The 14,629-nt window shown below is 39.1% G+C and overlaps 5 protein-coding genes across 14 annotated transcripts; 2 read left to right on the plus strand and 3 right to left on the minus strand.

Annotated features, from left to right (window-relative positions):
- Window positions 1-8: 8 nt before the first annotated feature.
- LOC132194593 (vesicular glutamate transporter 1-like) lies at window positions 9-3,684 on the minus strand. Of its 2 annotated transcripts, none has more exons than XM_059615968.1 (10): window positions 3,432-3,684; window positions 3,091-3,253; window positions 2,958-3,035; window positions 2,743-2,898; window positions 2,519-2,693; window positions 2,324-2,457; window positions 2,058-2,181; window positions 1,826-1,959; window positions 1,507-1,770; window positions 9-1,452 (listed from the first exon to the last, which is right to left on the minus strand). In XM_059615968.1, the coding sequence occupies exons 1-10, from the start codon at window positions 3,539-3,541 to the stop codon at window positions 1,249-1,251; spliced, it is 1,542 nt and encodes a 513-aa protein (XP_059471951.1). In that variant the 5' UTR covers window positions 3,542-3,684; the 3' UTR covers window positions 9-1,248. The 2 variants fall into 2 exon arrangements, with proteins under 2 accessions (XP_059471951.1, XP_059471950.1); XM_059615967.1 differs by having other exon boundaries at window positions 2,321-2,457.
- Window positions 3,680-4,840, plus strand: LOC132194596 (uncharacterized). Its single transcript, XM_059615972.1, has 4 exons — window positions 3,680-3,809; window positions 3,863-4,023; window positions 4,120-4,399; window positions 4,455-4,840. Exons 2-4 carry the CDS (start codon window positions 3,889-3,891, stop codon window positions 4,742-4,744), a joined length of 705 nt encoding a protein of 234 aa, XP_059471955.1. The 5' UTR covers window positions 3,680-3,809; window positions 3,863-3,888; the 3' UTR covers window positions 4,745-4,840.
- A 99-nt stretch (window positions 4,841-4,939) lies between these two features.
- LOC132194595 (zinc finger protein 397-like) lies at window positions 4,940-6,962 on the minus strand. 2 transcript variants are annotated; one of them, XM_059615971.1, is made up of 5 exons: window positions 6,754-6,962; window positions 6,235-6,372; window positions 5,910-6,082; window positions 5,633-5,852; window positions 4,940-5,423 (listed from the first exon to the last, which is right to left on the minus strand). In XM_059615971.1, the coding sequence occupies exons 2-5, from the start codon at window positions 6,367-6,369 to the stop codon at window positions 5,076-5,078; spliced, it is 876 nt and encodes a 291-aa protein (XP_059471954.1). In that variant the 5' UTR covers window positions 6,370-6,372; window positions 6,754-6,962; the 3' UTR covers window positions 4,940-5,075. The 2 variants fall into 2 exon arrangements, with proteins under 2 accessions (XP_059471954.1, XP_059471953.1); XM_059615970.1 differs by having other exon boundaries at window positions 6,235-6,461.
- A 286-nt stretch (window positions 6,963-7,248) lies between these two features.
- Window positions 7,249-8,197, plus strand: LOC132195037 (intraflagellar transport protein 27 homolog). 2 transcript variants are annotated; one of them, XM_059616737.1, is made up of 5 exons: window positions 7,249-7,337; window positions 7,400-7,482; window positions 7,536-7,661; window positions 7,713-7,958; window positions 8,014-8,197. In XM_059616737.1, exons 1-5 carry the CDS (start codon window positions 7,301-7,303, stop codon window positions 8,077-8,079), a joined length of 558 nt encoding a protein of 185 aa, XP_059472720.1. In that variant the 5' UTR covers window positions 7,249-7,300; the 3' UTR covers window positions 8,080-8,197. The 2 variants fall into 2 exon arrangements, with proteins under 2 accessions (XP_059472720.1, XP_059472721.1); XM_059616738.1 differs by having other exon boundaries at window positions 7,269-7,337; window positions 7,403-7,482.
- A 385-nt stretch (window positions 8,198-8,582) lies between these two features.
- Window positions 8,583-14,609, minus strand: LOC132195035 (ubiquitin carboxyl-terminal hydrolase 7). 7 transcript variants are annotated; one of them, XM_059616732.1, is made up of 22 exons: window positions 14,246-14,609; window positions 13,513-13,602; window positions 13,275-13,468; window positions 13,127-13,223; window positions 12,945-13,063; window positions 12,656-12,799; window positions 12,410-12,595; window positions 12,277-12,357; window positions 12,130-12,220; window positions 11,734-12,080; window positions 11,481-11,675; window positions 11,204-11,425; window positions 10,968-11,144; window positions 10,800-10,917; window positions 10,618-10,742; window positions 10,470-10,564; window positions 10,248-10,415; window positions 10,039-10,192; window positions 9,627-9,980; window positions 9,498-9,569; window positions 9,342-9,441; window positions 8,583-9,279 (listed from the first exon to the last, which is right to left on the minus strand). In XM_059616732.1, exons 1-22 carry the CDS (start codon window positions 14,307-14,309, stop codon window positions 9,167-9,169), a joined length of 3,306 nt encoding a protein of 1,101 aa, XP_059472715.1. In that variant the 5' UTR covers window positions 14,310-14,609; the 3' UTR covers window positions 8,583-9,166. The 7 variants fall into 7 exon arrangements, with proteins under 7 accessions (XP_059472715.1, XP_059472714.1, XP_059472713.1 ...); XM_059616731.1 differs by having other exon boundaries at window positions 13,275-13,456; window positions 13,513-13,629; window positions 14,246-14,608; XM_059616730.1 differs by having other exon boundaries at window positions 13,513-13,629; window positions 14,246-14,608.
- Window positions 14,610-14,629: the final 20 nt, after the last annotated feature.

Below are 14,629 nucleotides of genomic sequence, written 5' to 3' on the forward strand. Positions count from 1 at the left end.
GTTAAGAAAATTCCCGCACGTATATATTCTTGCAGGTAAATAGATTTATTTATTCCATACAACATACATTAGGATATATAGAATATCTAATTGTGAACCAAAATAGACAATAATTTGCAAGATAAAAGCACCAAACATATTGATTGAAACAATAATTAATAAACTTTTTTAAGCTATTTAACAGTGCGGGTGCAATTTCAAGCATTCATTGTGCATTTCTATATTAATATAGATTCTGTTTACAGTAAATATAATTCCTAAAATATCCACTTTGCAGTTTGATTTTTACTTACACAAAAAGAGAGACAATTAAAGCAACAACAAAGAACAAACTAGAAAATCAATGCTCAACACTAGTGAGTTTGGGATAATTGATCCTGAGAAATATCATGAATGGGTATTTCAACCAAGGATCATACAATTTACGTTATCACAGGTTGGGGCTTCTGAAATGCGCGCATTTTCCTAAAATCTAAAATAAATTCAAAAATAGACAAAAACGCTAAAATCGCTGTAACAACAAACTAAGCAAAGCTATTTACAAATAATGAGCTTGTGATTAATTCGTCAAGTATAGGCAACCACACAAAACAAAATTAAAAAATAACTCCAAGTTGAGTAAAACGCCACTGTGATTTGTGTCTCGCAATACAAAATAATGAACCCAACTATGTGGAATGACAGTGAGTGCTTCAAGCAAGTCTATAATAACATTTGATAAGCAGTGCAAACTACTGACTACATTGTTGAGAATAAAGTGGCTCACATTATAGTTAAGGAATTCTTTCGAGGAATCATTGTGCCACTTGAATCAGCATCAAATCTGAGAGATCATAATTTTCAACTATTTTCAAATGTTTTTTTTTTTTAATCGTTATAATAAAATCCATATTTTAAATATTAATAGTTTGATCTGATTTGAATGATGCCAAATAATTATAAAAACAAACAGTGCAGATTATAAACTTTGTATACAAAAAAGATATGGCAGCCATTTCCTGATTCTATTTGAAAATTTGTCCATCCAGGCATAGCTTTCAATGGGCGGTCAACTGAGTGTTTCATTTTAATTGACTTGTAATTGATCGATCAGCCAGCCTTTCAACTCAACTCCACAGATTTTACATACCCTGAATCCAATGAAATTTGTAAAAATGAAAATAATTGACGTTTCTGGTCTTTAAAATGTGGATAAATTTTGGCAATAACATCTATATTATTAATATATATGTAGCTGATAGTTTCAAATTAATCTGAATCGCCGCAAGTGCCAGAACCAAAAGGGAGGTCCTCTGTGGAAGCTCGTGAGTGCGTTTCGGCACACAAAGTCTCACCATCCTGGAGCTCTGCCCACCGCTGCAATTTGCCAGAGGCAAAGAGACCAAAGAACACAGCTCCTGCCAAGTAAATTCCGCCAGCAATGTAGAAAACCGTTTGCCACTCCTCAGGTGTCTAAAATTTAAAAAATATTTTTTATTTTGAATTAGAATAAAAAACCACACCGACCTTGTGTTGAACAAGATGGCCTGTTAGAAGAGGGCTGACCATTCCAGGCAGAGTTGCCACCGTGTTGGACAGACCCATCAAAATACTCGCGAACTGAGGGGCAATGTCCAAAGGGTTGACGCTGAAGCCGGCCCAGGCGAAACCTCCGAAACCAACAGCCACGGTCAAGAAAGCAACGATGGCAGTTGCACTTGTGGCGTGAGCTGCGGCCAGCAGAAAAATCGTTTGGAAGATGAAAGCTCCGCAAGTGCACAGTTTGCGAACCTGAAATGAATGAAAATGTTAAGAAAATAATTGAATTTTACAAGGTTTTTCTTACTTTTGTCGATGTTAAGTAGCCATGTGAGATGAGGTGGTCTGCAAAGTGGCCTCCGACTTGGACCACAATGCCCATGACTAGATATGGAAGGGCTGATAGGAGACCAGCATGTTTCAGGTCAAATCCAAGAACGTCTGTAAAATAATTTTAAATAAATTCCAAAACTATCAATTTTGTTTAAATTAGTTTTTCAAAGTCTCTGTGATTATTTTTAAACAGTTTTTTTATTTACCATTCATGAAAGTAGGCAGTTCCGTAAGCAGAGTATAGAAGCCCCAGTTTTCACTGAAGTGAGCCAGCATAATGGCCCAAACTGGCAGGGATGTGATGAACCGTTTCCAAGGGACGTCCATGTTCTTAAAAAGAAATTATTTGGGTTATTTTTATTTTCAAGGGAATTCAATTCATGAGATTAGTTGAAAATGAAACAAACAATATTAAATGTGCAAGAAGAGAAGACAGGTGTTCCCAGCACCTCCGAAAATGATACTTTACCACCTTCACATGGTTTGCTGAAGGACCAACAGTTGCTCTGATGTAATCAAGTTCTTCCTCGGTGATTTTTCTGTCCTCTTGGGGAGTCTCGCTGACCACGTTAAGCCAAACGATGCACCACACAATTGCAATCAAACCTTGAATTTTAATTTGATTTAATAGAAAATGTTTTTGTAGGTTAATTTTTATGTTGACTACCAAAAACGTAAAATATGGAAGGCCAGCCGTAGGTTTCAGCCAAATATCCAGACAGGGGCAGAGAAATGACAGTTCCGAAGTAACTTCCAGAAAAAGCAATTGTGACCAAGCGACTTCTTTCCAAAGGCGGTGCCCAGCGGCTCCACACAGCATGGATGCTGGGATATGTGACACCCTGGAAACCATTCTCATCACTTTATTCTTTTGTCGAATTCAAAAGTTACCTCAAAAAATCCTTCGATAACTCTGCCGATGACCAAAAAGTAAAATCCAGCCCAGGCCAATATCGGGGTTAGCAGGGTGATTATGGCCGTGACCAAAATTCCCAGGCCAAACAATTTCTTTCCTCCAATTTGTGTGGCTAACCATCCTCCGGGAATCTTTTAAATCCAAATTAATTTAAAATAACGAGTAAAATTAATTTTTTATGATTATATACTTGAGTGACTGCATAGCCGTAGAAGAACGAACTCAAAATTATTCCTTGAGAGCGACTATCCCAGTTGAAATCTTGCTCCTGTATAATTTATCTTACAAATAAAAAAATTTATAAAAAAAATCCAATCATTTACATAAGAAAGGTGTCCATCTTTGTTGATTGTCCTGTTCGCAGTCATGGCCACGATAGCCACGCTCAGATTGACTCGCAGCGAGTAGACTTGACAAAATCCAAGAAAGGCCAGAATTGCCACGACGTGTCTCCTTTGAATTCCATCCAACCACCTGCTGCTCCTCCTAAAAAAAGTAAAAAATAATGCACACGTTACAAAATAGAATTAAATATCAAGGATCGGGGATAATTTGGGAATATTTCATCAATTTTTTCTGCTAATTATTTGTTTGCAACTTTTATTTTTTCACTGTGACAATTAAGCGTGTCGACAGCAACACTTGGTGGAAAATCAATAACCACCTTTGGTGATGTGGAATTTCCGTCAGCGACTGTGTGTAGTGGAGGTGCGACTTGATCGCAGTTTTCTCGTCCGGACTGGCGTCCGTCGAGCTCGGAGGGGTTGCCAGCATCGTCGCTCTTTTAGCTCAAATCATCCTCAGGCCGAAGACTTCCAATTCGGCCACCGTCGGCCGAAACTGCCTGCCAGATGTCGACTCGTCTATGTTGACATTTTCGTGCCGATTTGTGAGAGGGAGGGGCGGGGTCACGAGGTAACGCCCCTGCGGTGACGGACACGGGGGTGGGTGCGTCCTCGAGACATGTAAACATTGCGGTCACTTCGATTTTTTCGTAACCACAATAAAAATGATTTACCAGGACTCTTTAGGATGAAACTCTGTAAGTTTTTTTTTTATAATCGGAAGTTTCCTTTTAAATTTTATAAATTTCAGGAAATTGCCCGGAAAACGGAAGCAGCATGAGATTGACCCCTTCGAGGATTCTGTTCACCTTGATTATCTTCGTTTTGATTTTGACAACCTGGCTTATAATAAGCCATAGTGGTCCTGACCACTACATTGCTCAAAATTGCCAAAACTCTGAAGAATTTCAGGTAAATTTTCAATTTAAAATTCATACTAATTAAGTTTTTTTTTTAAATATTATTATCAAAATTTTTACAAACTATAAATTTAAACCATATTTTTAGGATGCTCTGCACAAGCTTGCCAAGGACACCCATGACCTACTGACAGGGCTAGGCTTGACCCATGCCTTGTGCTATGGCGCCCTTTGGGGTCAGATTCGAATGTCTCGAACCCTTCCTTGGGAAAACGACGTCGAGTTCTGTGTGCTCAACGAAGAGTTGATGCAAAAGGACGAGGCCTCGATCTTCAGCACCTTCAGACGAAAGCAGCTGCAGTTGTCTTACGACTCTGTGGACGGAATCTACACCGTGACCAATGTGGCCGTCGAGCCAACTTCCGATCGTAATATTTTATTGGGAAAATTAATTTCAATTATTTATGTTTGAAGTAATTTCAGTGGCCAGGGCAGTTGTGAAGCTGATTGTGTTTGAGGAGGACAGCAAGACGGCCAGGGTGCCCGGCAGCAAGGGCATGTTGCGCAGGGTGGGGTGGAAGAGAAGGGTGATGCCCCCTGACTGCGAAGGAATCGCAATACTCGAATGCTTCCCACCAAATCTAGTCACTCCACCGCTGCCCGAGAGAAACTTCGGCGGCTTTTTTATGCCAGTGCCGAGGGAAGGGGTGGAAATTCAGAAATATCATTACATCGACAACTGGTGGAAAGAAGTGATACCAAAGAATTGTTAGTGAGTCCTCGTAGATTAGCTGCTGTTTAAAAAAATTTTGCATACATCTAAGTACATAATAAATCCAGACAAATTTCCATTAATCTGCGTTAGTTTTTATGAAAATATAATTCTGTACAAATAATTATCACTGATTTAACATCAAATCATGAGAAGCTTAAACTAATGAAAAAATATCTTTTAAATAATTCAACCATTTAAGAAAATTCTCGTTTATTGTACAATTCATGACAAGAAATTAAATCAAGACCTAAAAATTTTATATCACTCGCAGAAACAAATTAGTCACCAACAAAAAAAAATAAATTGGCACAAATTGAACAATGAATGAATCAAAGAGCTGGATGTCCTTGAATCACTCGTCGAATGAGGGACTTTTTACCGGAGGCGCCGCCCTGATGTGTTCTTGTGTGGCGCGCCGAGTCCGACCTGCTGGCAAAAAGTTTTCCACACTCGGTGCACATATAAGGTTTTTCTCCAGTGTGCGTCCGCCAATGCACGACGAGACTGCATCTCGCCGCAAACGCTTTTCCGCAGTCTTGACACTTGTACGGCCGGTCGCCGGTGTGCGTCCGTCTGTGGATCACCAAAGTCCCTTGCGTCCGAAAACACCGTCCGCACTCTTCGCAACTGTACGGCTTTTCGCCAGTGTGGATCCTTCGGTGTATTGCAAGCGTACCCTGAAGATAAAAAATTTCATGAAGTAAAATTTTGGTTGGTTTTGAACTTCAAAACAAAGAACTTTTCAAATCCCATTAATTTTTTTCTTATTAAAAAATAAATTATCTATTACGGACTGATTTCATTTTAAAGTTTTGTTAAATTCTTTTACTTCAACAATTTTCACAATTTTTATTTTGTTTTAATCATACAAATTTCTTATTAATACCTGAGTTCGAAACGCCTTCGGACACTCGTTGCACAAATAAGGCCGGTCGCCTGTGTGGATGCGCTGGTGGGTGGAAAGCTGAGAGTGCTGCCGGAAACACTTGCCGCAATCTTCGCAAGGAAAAGGCTTTGAAGGCCCGGCAAGATTCTCTTCCATTGTTGACGAGGACGGCGAGCGATGCTGCTTTTTCTTGGGAAGATTTTGCCCTCTGTTGGAAACTCTTTTAAAATTATTAGCAAAATTTTTAACCCCGCGGATAAAATGAATTTGTTCTCACCTCGGAACATTGATGGGATCTTGACTCAAAGTGCTCGAACTTCTATCAGTCTTGCTGCCCAACATAAAGTGACTTTGTTCCGAGTAACCCCAAAAGCACATAGCAGCCGCCGCCGCCGCTTGTTGCTGCTTCTCCCATTCAGCCTTAGTTCTCATCAAAAGCCCATCTTGAACCTATAAATTGTAAATTTGTTTAACATTTTTTAGAAATTGTTTTATTTAAGAAAAAATATTAACTTTCCAAGAAATTTTTCCTATTTATATTTTCAAATTTTTTAGCAATAATTTTCTTGCCCTTGCTTTTATTCTAATTTCACTGATCATACGTTATGCGTTGCGGAGTGAGCATTGTTCGAGCCTGTCCGAGGCGCCTGATGCGCCGACGGTGCCGAATAATGGTGCGAGGCCCACTGCGCCAAGAGACCTGCCGTCTTCCCACCGCCTCCTTTGGCTTCATTCATCACCTTTTGAGATTGGAAAATCGGATAACTTTGAGTCTTTGGTGTGTCTTGAAGTGAATTTTTCATCAAAAGCCCAAAATTTAATGTGTTGACTGAAAAATAAAAGGGAAATAAGAAATCATTTTCTGCTGTGTTTTCTTTTTACTTTAATAAAAAATATAAAAATATGTTTCAGCGTTGTCTGAATTTCATTTGAAAATTATTCAAAAGTTTCTGTGATTTAATTTTGCACTCTGCAAACCGCTTTTTAGTATAAAATCTCATTTTATATTTACAATGAAAATAAATATTAAACTGAATAATTAAATTGCTAATGAAAGTTAATTTGATTATTTTTTTTAGTAAATGGATGCTCATATTCAGTACAATGCAAAAATATCATACCAGTGAGGCGAGATGGACTGTGTTTGTTTTTGTTGTAAATAATAATTCACATTTTTAGTCCGCGCAATTCACTTTCATCAAAATTTTACAACATCAAGCAAATAAACGCTTTTGATTTGTGAATTCTGATGGTAAAATCAGTAAAGCCCTGCTCTGAAAAATAAATTTTTTTATAAATTTCCAACTGTGTAATGTGAATCCGCTGCTGATGCAGCTGCAGCTGCTGCGAGAAAAAAAACATTTAACCCTTCCGTCGTTTTACCAACCGCGCGATATTATACGAAATGTGTTATTAGTTAAGTACTTCGTTATTAAATTCACTCTTTAGTTCATTTTTTCACTTCTTTAGAGTTAAATTGAAAATAGCATTTTAAGATATTCTTAATATTGTGCATATAAATTATGATCTTGAAAAATTTATTCATATATCATTGAATCGTTGTCTCCGTGGAAGCCCTTTAATTTGAACTGAGCACATTCCATCGAGCGCGCGAACATTTTATTTTATATCTTCAAAATATTCAACGAAATTAAACTTTTGAGCAGAATGATTGACATCAGGTCATTCCATTGCTATTTGATCGGTAAGTGCGCCGCGCTAAAATGATTTAATATATATTATTTTTTTATTTTTTGAATTTCAAAGCAGGAGATGCGCTTGTTGGAAAAACGGCGATCACTCAAATGTTTTTGTCAGATGGTGCAAAATTTCCAAAAACTTACAATTTGGTAGGATATAATTTATTTATTCAAATGTAATTTTTCTAAAAAAAATTTTGCAGACAACCAATATAGAATTAAACTCAAAATTGTTCTCAATACCCGGAGAAAGTGCAGACCACAAAGTGCAATTTATTATTTATGACACTTCTGGCCACGATATCTACAACGACATTATAAGAAAATGTGTAAGTTTAAGAAATCTTAAATTCTTTTAATGCAATTAATTTTATTTCTAGTTAAATAAAAAATGCGACGTTGTGCTTTTGGTGTACGACGTCACCTCGACTGCCAGTTTCGAAAATTTAAAGGAATGGATCAAACTGATTTCTGAAGCTGAAACAATCGGGAAAGACAAAATGCCAATTTTCGTTTTGGGCAACAAATCTGATCTGCACAACAGAAGAACGGTTTTTCTTGAAGGAGACAAGTCTGAAGAAATGATGAAGGAGTTTGAAGTTCTGCAAACGGTCGAAGGCTCTGCTGTAAAATAATTATAAATGTTCTTTTTTTTTGGCTGATTGTGTTTTAAAATTTCAGAAAAATTATGAAGGAGTCCATGAAATTTTCACAGCCATGGCGCAGTACCTTGTGGAAAACTCGTAAAGAAGAAAAAACAATTCAAACAGCAAAATTACTCTGTCTTAAAAATTTAATTTTATTATTTTCAATGTAATGCAAGTCAAATCGCCTTTTACAATAAAATAATCAAAGTCAAATGCGACGTGGATCTTTTGCTTGATGTTAATTCACATCTCAATATGATAAATTAAAGAATAAATATACAGCGTTCAGCATCATCGATTGCAATCAACAGCAAGGGCAGGAAAATATAAGTTGAAATAATTTATATTGTATCAAAATAATTAAAAGAACAATTCCTGTTGTAAGCTTGGTGAAGTGCGCAGTGCGACACGGATTTCGTTTAATCAAAATAGCCACTCTAGAAACTAATTAGGAAGCAACAGACCACAAGGAATGAGTAAAACAATTAGATGCCTCATCTCTGTCTCTGCGAAGGCAAGACCATGCCACAGTTGACTGCCATAACCCAACACACAACAGAAGTCTCTCGCTTGCAATTGTTGAAAATAAGCAAGTCGCTCAACTTTTCCATTTACCCACACAATTTTTATTTACAAAATACAACAAGGCATTCATAACTAATGAAATTTTATATGCATGTACGTTGCTTTTTTATAAAAACCATTTAAGACAACCAAAACAAATTTAAAAATCAAATCACGGTTTGCTTGGAAAAGCAATGCAGTTAAAAATAGGAAACCAACATGACTGGCAGGTATTGATTTGTTTTTAGCATGGACTGCTAGAAGATTTTATGTAACCACTGAAGTTTGGGGGGCTTTTCACATGTTCGTAATTCATCCAGGGCAGATATTGGCATGAAATCAGTCACATAGTATTTAATAATTATCATTTCACTTGCAAAGCAATTAGTAAGTTTAGGAAAGATCCATTACAAAGTTTAGAAGTAGTATTGCTATGGCAGCAGAAAGTGAAGAAATAATTCGAAATTAATAAATATATAGATAGAACTTTTGCAGTTATTCATTTTATAAACCAAAATGCCAACCATAACAAGATTAATCGTGTGATTACTTAAATCAGTTTTCATAATTTGGTATTAATTCTTTTCCTACGCTGCTTAAATGTGATGCTCTCTCCAGATGAATTAGTTGTAAATTTTTATAGCTTTCTCCAGCATGGTGTACCTTGACCGTTTCGGAGCCTTGTTGACGTGATCAAGACCAATCCAAGGTCTCGGTGGAGTGTTTACGAGGATAGCTGAAGGCAAATAAAAAGGAGCGTTGATGTGTCGGAAAGGAGGATTCAAAAATGGATTTTACCTTGAGAGAGGCTGCTTTTGAAATCGTTTTGGCTGAATACGTATTCGGTCTCTTCATTGATGTACTGAGCCCTTCCCATCAAGACTAACGCAAATTTGATCTAAACAAAATTAGCAACACTTAGCAAGATTTATTCAACTGAAACACTCGACTTACTCTTTCAAATTCTTTTTCTGGCAGTCCTAATTTCTTCTGTATCCTCTCTTTGACTTTTGAGAATGGATCACCCTGAGAACAATAATAATAATTATTTGATTCGGATTGTTTGAAATTTCTCAATATTACGTATTTGACTTTGACGACAAAGGGTGTTCCAAAAGTGGCGTAAACATCCTTTGAGAAGTGGGCCACTGGAACCAAAATCTCATCTTCAGCCAAATGCAGTTCGTCAGCTGGGATCTCTTCTATTCTGTATGTTTTGTTGGTGGTTTGGTTGAGGTGGTCGAGAGGGACGTCTTCACCAGGGCAATAAGAAATCTTGAAGCAAGACATCTCAAACAGCCGCAGCTGTCCGGTGCCATTGTCCGACATCTCCACCTCCTTTCTAGCCTCTTGCAGCAAATCAAAGACTTTGCCTTTCTTGCAAGGGTAGAGGGTCAATTCCTTCTCCTCCTTCAACTTAGGGCTCACCCAAATGCACTGGAACATTAAAACATTGAAGCAAAGTGCCACTGGAAATAATAAAAAAAAATTCTACCTTAAACTGTTTTTTATTTTCCAGCTCGTTGATTGGAATATTTAGTTGCTGGTAGAAAATTTTCTTGGGTTGCTTGGGCTTTGAATACAGCAAGAGATCCTTGAGGGTTCCATCAAACGAGCAGCGAAGAGGATGGCCAGGACTATCTTTATAGCTGTTGATGTTTTAGAATTTAGCAACTTTAAATCAAGAATTTGGTTTTGAAATACTTTTGAGATTTGAAGAACTGAAGCAGTGAGGGTTCTGTTCCTAGCCTCTGAGCAACACAGTCAGCCAACTGGTCGTAGCTGATGCGATGAGACAAGCCTAATGTGAAACCCGGGTCGTTTGGAATAGCCTTATCACAGAATGTAACTTCAACTCGATAATACAAATCCCTAAAAAACAATTCATCTCGTAAAAATTCCTTTTAGAAATGCAGAATCTATTACCTAAAGTAGTCTTTACAAGTGGGAAGATCCGACGTTTCCTCGTGCTCGTCCTTTTGGAAAACAATGATGTCTCCATCCATCAGCTCATCCAAACCCTGCACATTTCAGGTCTAAGTATTTTGAAACATTAATAAAGCATCAACCATACCTTTTCTAGAGGATCAGTCACGTTCATGATTCTGTCTACTGTGTTGGGTTTTATCTCTTCATAAAGCATAAGCTCTGTGCCTTGAGGAAAGCCAGCTCTCTCATTCAAAATGGGCACAAGGTCAACTAGAGTAAACAAACATTAAAGAAACCAAAATTTTGGTAGCTTCATTTGTAACTCACCAACTTTAGCTGCAACAGGCATGTACTGATGACCACAAAAGCGAATCTGCTTTGTTTTCGGGTCGTACAATTTGAAAAATAGCAACACATCTGAATCTTTGTCAAAGGAGCGCAGAGCCTAAAAAAACCAGTCAACATCCAAACTTAAAATAAGAGTCAAATATTTACTGAGAGATCGGAGTCTGGCTTGAGGGTTTCCAAGAATAAGTTCCATGTTGTGTTGTTTTCTGCTAAATCAATTATTGACTTGTTGGCGTCGCCTTCAAGGTCTATGAATGTTGGCCGGTTGGTTTCGTTTGTCCTGTACCCAAATGGCCAAGGCCTGATTTGCTCTTTTGGGTATTTCTATAGAGAAGAAAAACATGAAACTGAAATGAGTCTAGCAAAGCTAAGAATTAACTAACCAAGCTCTCAGCGAGGTGGTCTACCAACTGCTCCAAAGTCATTTGTTTTTTAACTCTGAATACTTTGAATGGAGCTTTTTCTGGGTCAAACAGGTCATTGCCTTGGTGACCCTCGAAGCAGTCTTCAAGCAACACATGGACGTTCATGTAGAGGTGAGCCTCATTCCGCTCCTTGCGCCTCGCCTGCTCTAACCTTTTCTCCTCTTGAAGCCGATCACAGAGCTACAGCGGAAGAATTTTTTTTATAACAATCCAATAAAAATTTTCATTTCATTACCTCTTGCGGGATGTCATCCTCCCCAACCTTTTGCAGGACGTTCTTGAGCTCTGAATCTCGGATGTACACCAACATGTAAGCATTGGTGCAGTGTTTCACAGTCATGTTCATGTCGTCATCCTGTCCACCGTAGTTATTCTCAATAGCCTCTTGTTTTGTGCACCTCGAAACCACATCATCATCAAACTTGCACCACTAAAATTCACATTAAACATTTAGAGATGACAATAATTTTTTTTCATGGCAAATATACTTTTCCATCTCCCTTGGGGTTGATGAAAACAACGTAATGCCCTCCGTGGTTGTCACCACTGTGGACAAGAACTGCGTGCAGAGTATAAGTTGCAGGGGTCGATTCTGGCTCGTTCAAAAAGGAGTCAAGATTGAGTTTCTCGTAGAACTCAAACCTATCGTTGAACTTGACAGAGCAGTCAGTAACTGGGTCATACTGGAATCGCATGAGGTGCAAATGAAGAACTGGGGGGAAGGAGGCAAAGATGACTCCTTTTTCTGCGTCTTGCAGGCCGTGGTCGCCAGCGTCGTACTTGTTCTCTCCGTCCAGAACCTCGGTTGTGATGTAATCCTTGAATGACTCCTCGACTGCAATTCGCTAATTAGTGGAAATTTTGGAAATCATATAAAAACATACTATTTTTCTTTCCCTTTATATTCAGCTGAATATCGTAGTAGGTCTCATGTCTAGTTGATTTATAATCCACATTTTTGCAGTGGATGTAGGACTGAACAAAAGAATCAAATGAAAGTCGGTTTTAATAATAAAAACACAGCTACATACCACCATTTTGCCCTCAAAAAGCTTAGGGACTGTTCCCTCGACACAAGTTCCTTTCATTTTGCTTTCTAGTTTATCGAGCAGCTAAATAAATGAAATCAGTGTTGGGATTTTCACTTGAAAATTGATAACTCACAACACGAAGGAATTCCTGCACGTCATGCTGCATGAATGAATCCAAAGTTTCCCACCCAAACGACTTGGTAAGTTTCTTGGTTCCTACTGGTTTGTCAGAAAACTGCAGTTCATGGAACACACGTTGAAGAGCAAGCGCTACGCTCTTTGTTGAGTCATCACTCTCTGTTGGCATCTTGTACACAGCCTGTGAAGCGAAATTAATTTTTATTATCGCCACTTAAAGATTAGAGGAAAAAAATAATACCTTTCTAAGCTGATTTGTGAAGTACAGGGTTTGCAAAAGCGAGTTCATGTAGCAAGTGGCGCCTTGATTTTTAAGACCCACGTAGCCTGTGTGTTTCTTAGAATCCCATGACACGCCATGGGGTGCGTCGGCTTGAACGTGAACCTGTCAAATAACATTGAAAATGAAATAAAACAAAATTTAAGAAGTGAAAATTAAATTAGATGTTAATTTTCTATTTTTGATCAAGGCATAAATTCATGTTAATGTTTTGAATAATTGATTCCCGATTAATTTATAACAAACATACCTCCAGGATAATGGCGTCATCTTTTATGTATCCCTTTTCTGGGTCTAAGACGTCGTTCCAGGACATGAAGTGGCTGAAGCCCCAATCATTTTCTTTGCTATAGAAGAGATGCTTGATATCTGCAAAAGACAATTGAGAGTTTTAGTTTTGACTCGAGACAAAAAAGTAGCTCAACCACTTACTTCTACAAAATGCATCTCCACCTTCCCTCTGGCTCAAGAGCTTCAACTCGGCCACTGCGTAGCAATTCCAGGAGGACGACTCTGACTCTCCGTTGCACTGTTCATCATAATTTAGTGCTTGTATGACAGGGCGCTGACAATATTGTACCTGCAGGAAAAAACCAAGACTGCGCTGTTGCTGCCGGTCCTGGGGCGGCCCATACCGCGGCATGACCATTATTTTCCATGGCAGGTTCCTCACGAAGCATGGTGGCGACAGCTGCGAGTCCTTCAGCTTGGAGAAGTTGGTCACCGTGAACCGAAAGGTGGCCTCCGACCTGGCCTCGTCGACTGTGGACAAGTCTGAGTCAGGAAGGGAAATAAGCTACGAGCGAAATGAAACTCACTCTCTTCCATGTCGGCGTCCTGAGGACCTCCCGTGGGGAACTGCAGTTCTCCGTTGACCGACTGGTTGTCAGACTCGATGCCTCCTCCGTCTGCAGGCAAGACTTGCACAGGATCAGCTGAGAAGGTGAATTTCACATTCTAACTATCTGACTTACGGTCTAGTTTGGACGGGGGCAAAGTGGGCTTTTAGCGGAGGAATAGAAAAGATGGAAAAAATGAAGGGTTTGTGCGATATATTGACTTAATGAGATCAGCTCGCTAGCAAGGGGTTGATCGGAAAGTTTCCATCTGAAAAGCAGCAGCAGTTGCTATGAGCGCACCTTATCGCCCGTGCTGGGTTCGCAAGAATTTTGTGGCAAAGATTTGCCGGGCGCAGAGCTAGCCGAGGGAAGATTTCGAGAGAAAATACTGCATGTCATTCAAAGTGTGAGAGTTGCTAAAGGGTTTAGCCAAGACACATCAACGGGTTGCACTGCGCATTCCCGCATGATGCCGAAGCTGCTCAAATACAAAACCCGGCATTCGCTCAAAACACAAAACATGATGCTCGCTGCTTGTCCGATGGCCCTTGAAGGACTAGAAATTCGGCCCGAAATCGAAAATTCGGACCGATATTGATGATAGCAGGGGTTAAAATGCAAATTTTAAGGGATTTTTGACCCCAAAATCGAAAAAACCGGGACCCCTTTCGGCGGATTTGGGCGCCAAAACAGGCCCGAAAAGAAAACTCACCTTCCTGCGTATCCATCGCTTCGACCTCGTCCTTGACCATTTCCTTGTCGTTTGTGTGGTTCATCGTCTCTGTGGAAGCGGTCTCGGTAGGCTTAGCTTTCTTCAGGGTAGCCGAGCAAGTTTTGGCAGTCTGGTTGCCGCTGTGAAGACTGTTTTTACCGGATACAGTCACTTTAACGTGCTTGCTCGCAATGCGCCCAATGTCTGCTGCCTTTTTCCACCCCTGTTTCCAGGGGACTCCACCCGACCATATATTATCCTTGTCTCGCAATTGTGATTTTAATTCGCAACGCACCTACGGCACAATCTAGACACGATTATATTGCTTCTTAAGGAAAATAAACAAAATGGCGACTCCCAATATGAATGACATGTATGGTTCGG

This window comes from Neocloeon triangulifer, unplaced genomic scaffold (assembly GCF_031216515.1).
Source record: "Neocloeon triangulifer isolate White Clay Creek 2 clone unplaced genomic scaffold, ASM3121651v1 ptg000008l, whole genome shotgun sequence".
Lineage (NCBI taxonomy): Eukaryota > Metazoa > Arthropoda > Insecta > Ephemeroptera > Baetidae > Neocloeon > Neocloeon triangulifer.

Excerpts from the sequence above, each read along its gene's own strand:
- LOC132194593 (XM_059615967.1), bottom strand. The coding sequence starts at position 3,541 with ATGCTGGCAACCCCTCCGAGCTCGACGGACGCCAGTCCGGACGAGAAA. Across the intron at positions 2,458-2,518 it reads TTCCATATTTTACGTTTTTG|GTTTGATTGCAATTGTGTGG; the intron begins GTAGTCAACATA and ends TTAAAATTCAAG. Across the intron at positions 1,771-1,825 it reads GCTACTTAACATCGACAAAA|GTTCGCAAACTGTGCACTTG; the intron begins GTAAGAAAAACC and ends CATTCATTTCAG.
- LOC132194596 (XM_059615972.1), top strand. The coding sequence starts at position 3,889 with ATGAGATTGACCCCTTCGAGGATTCTGTTCACCTTGATTATCTTCGTT. Across the intron at positions 4,024-4,119 it reads AAAACTCTGAAGAATTTCAG|GATGCTCTGCACAAGCTTGC; the intron begins GTAAATTTTCAA and ends CCATATTTTTAG. Across the intron at positions 4,400-4,454 it reads CGTCGAGCCAACTTCCGATC|TGGCCAGGGCAGTTGTGAAG; the intron begins GTAATATTTTAT and ends AAGTAATTTCAG.
- LOC132194595 (XM_059615970.1), bottom strand. The coding sequence starts at position 6,435 with ATGAAAAATTCACTTCAAGACACACCAAAGACTCAAAGTTATCCGATT. Across the intron at positions 5,853-5,909 it reads GATCCCATCAATGTTCCGAG|AGTTTCCAACAGAGGGCAAA; the intron begins GTGAGAACAAAT and ends TAATTTTAAAAG. Across the intron at positions 5,424-5,632 it reads CGAAGGCGTTTCGAACTCAG|GGTACGCTTGCAATACACCG; the intron begins GTATTAATAAGA and ends TTTTATCTTCAG.
- LOC132195037 (XM_059616737.1), top strand. The coding sequence starts at position 7,301 with ATGATTGACATCAGGTCATTCCATTGCTATTTGATCG. Across the intron at positions 7,483-7,535 it reads TTCCAAAAACTTACAATTTG|ACAACCAATATAGAATTAAA; the intron begins GTAGGATATAAT and ends AAAATTTTGCAG. Across the intron at positions 7,662-7,712 it reads ACGACATTATAAGAAAATGT|TTAAATAAAAAATGCGACGT; the intron begins GTAAGTTTAAGA and ends TTTTATTTCTAG.
- LOC132195035 (XM_059616730.1), bottom strand. The coding sequence starts at position 14,309 with ATGAACCACACAAACGACAAGGAAATGGTCAAGGACGAGGTCGAAGCG. Across the intron at positions 11,145-11,203 it reads ACCACCTCGCTGAGAGCTTG|AAATACCCAAAAGAGCAAAT; the intron begins GTTAGTTAATTC and ends TCTTCTCTATAG. Across the intron at positions 9,981-10,038 it reads AAAATAAAAAACAGTTTAAG|TGCATTTGGGTGAGCCCTAA; the intron begins GTAGAATTTTTT and ends TTAATGTTCCAG.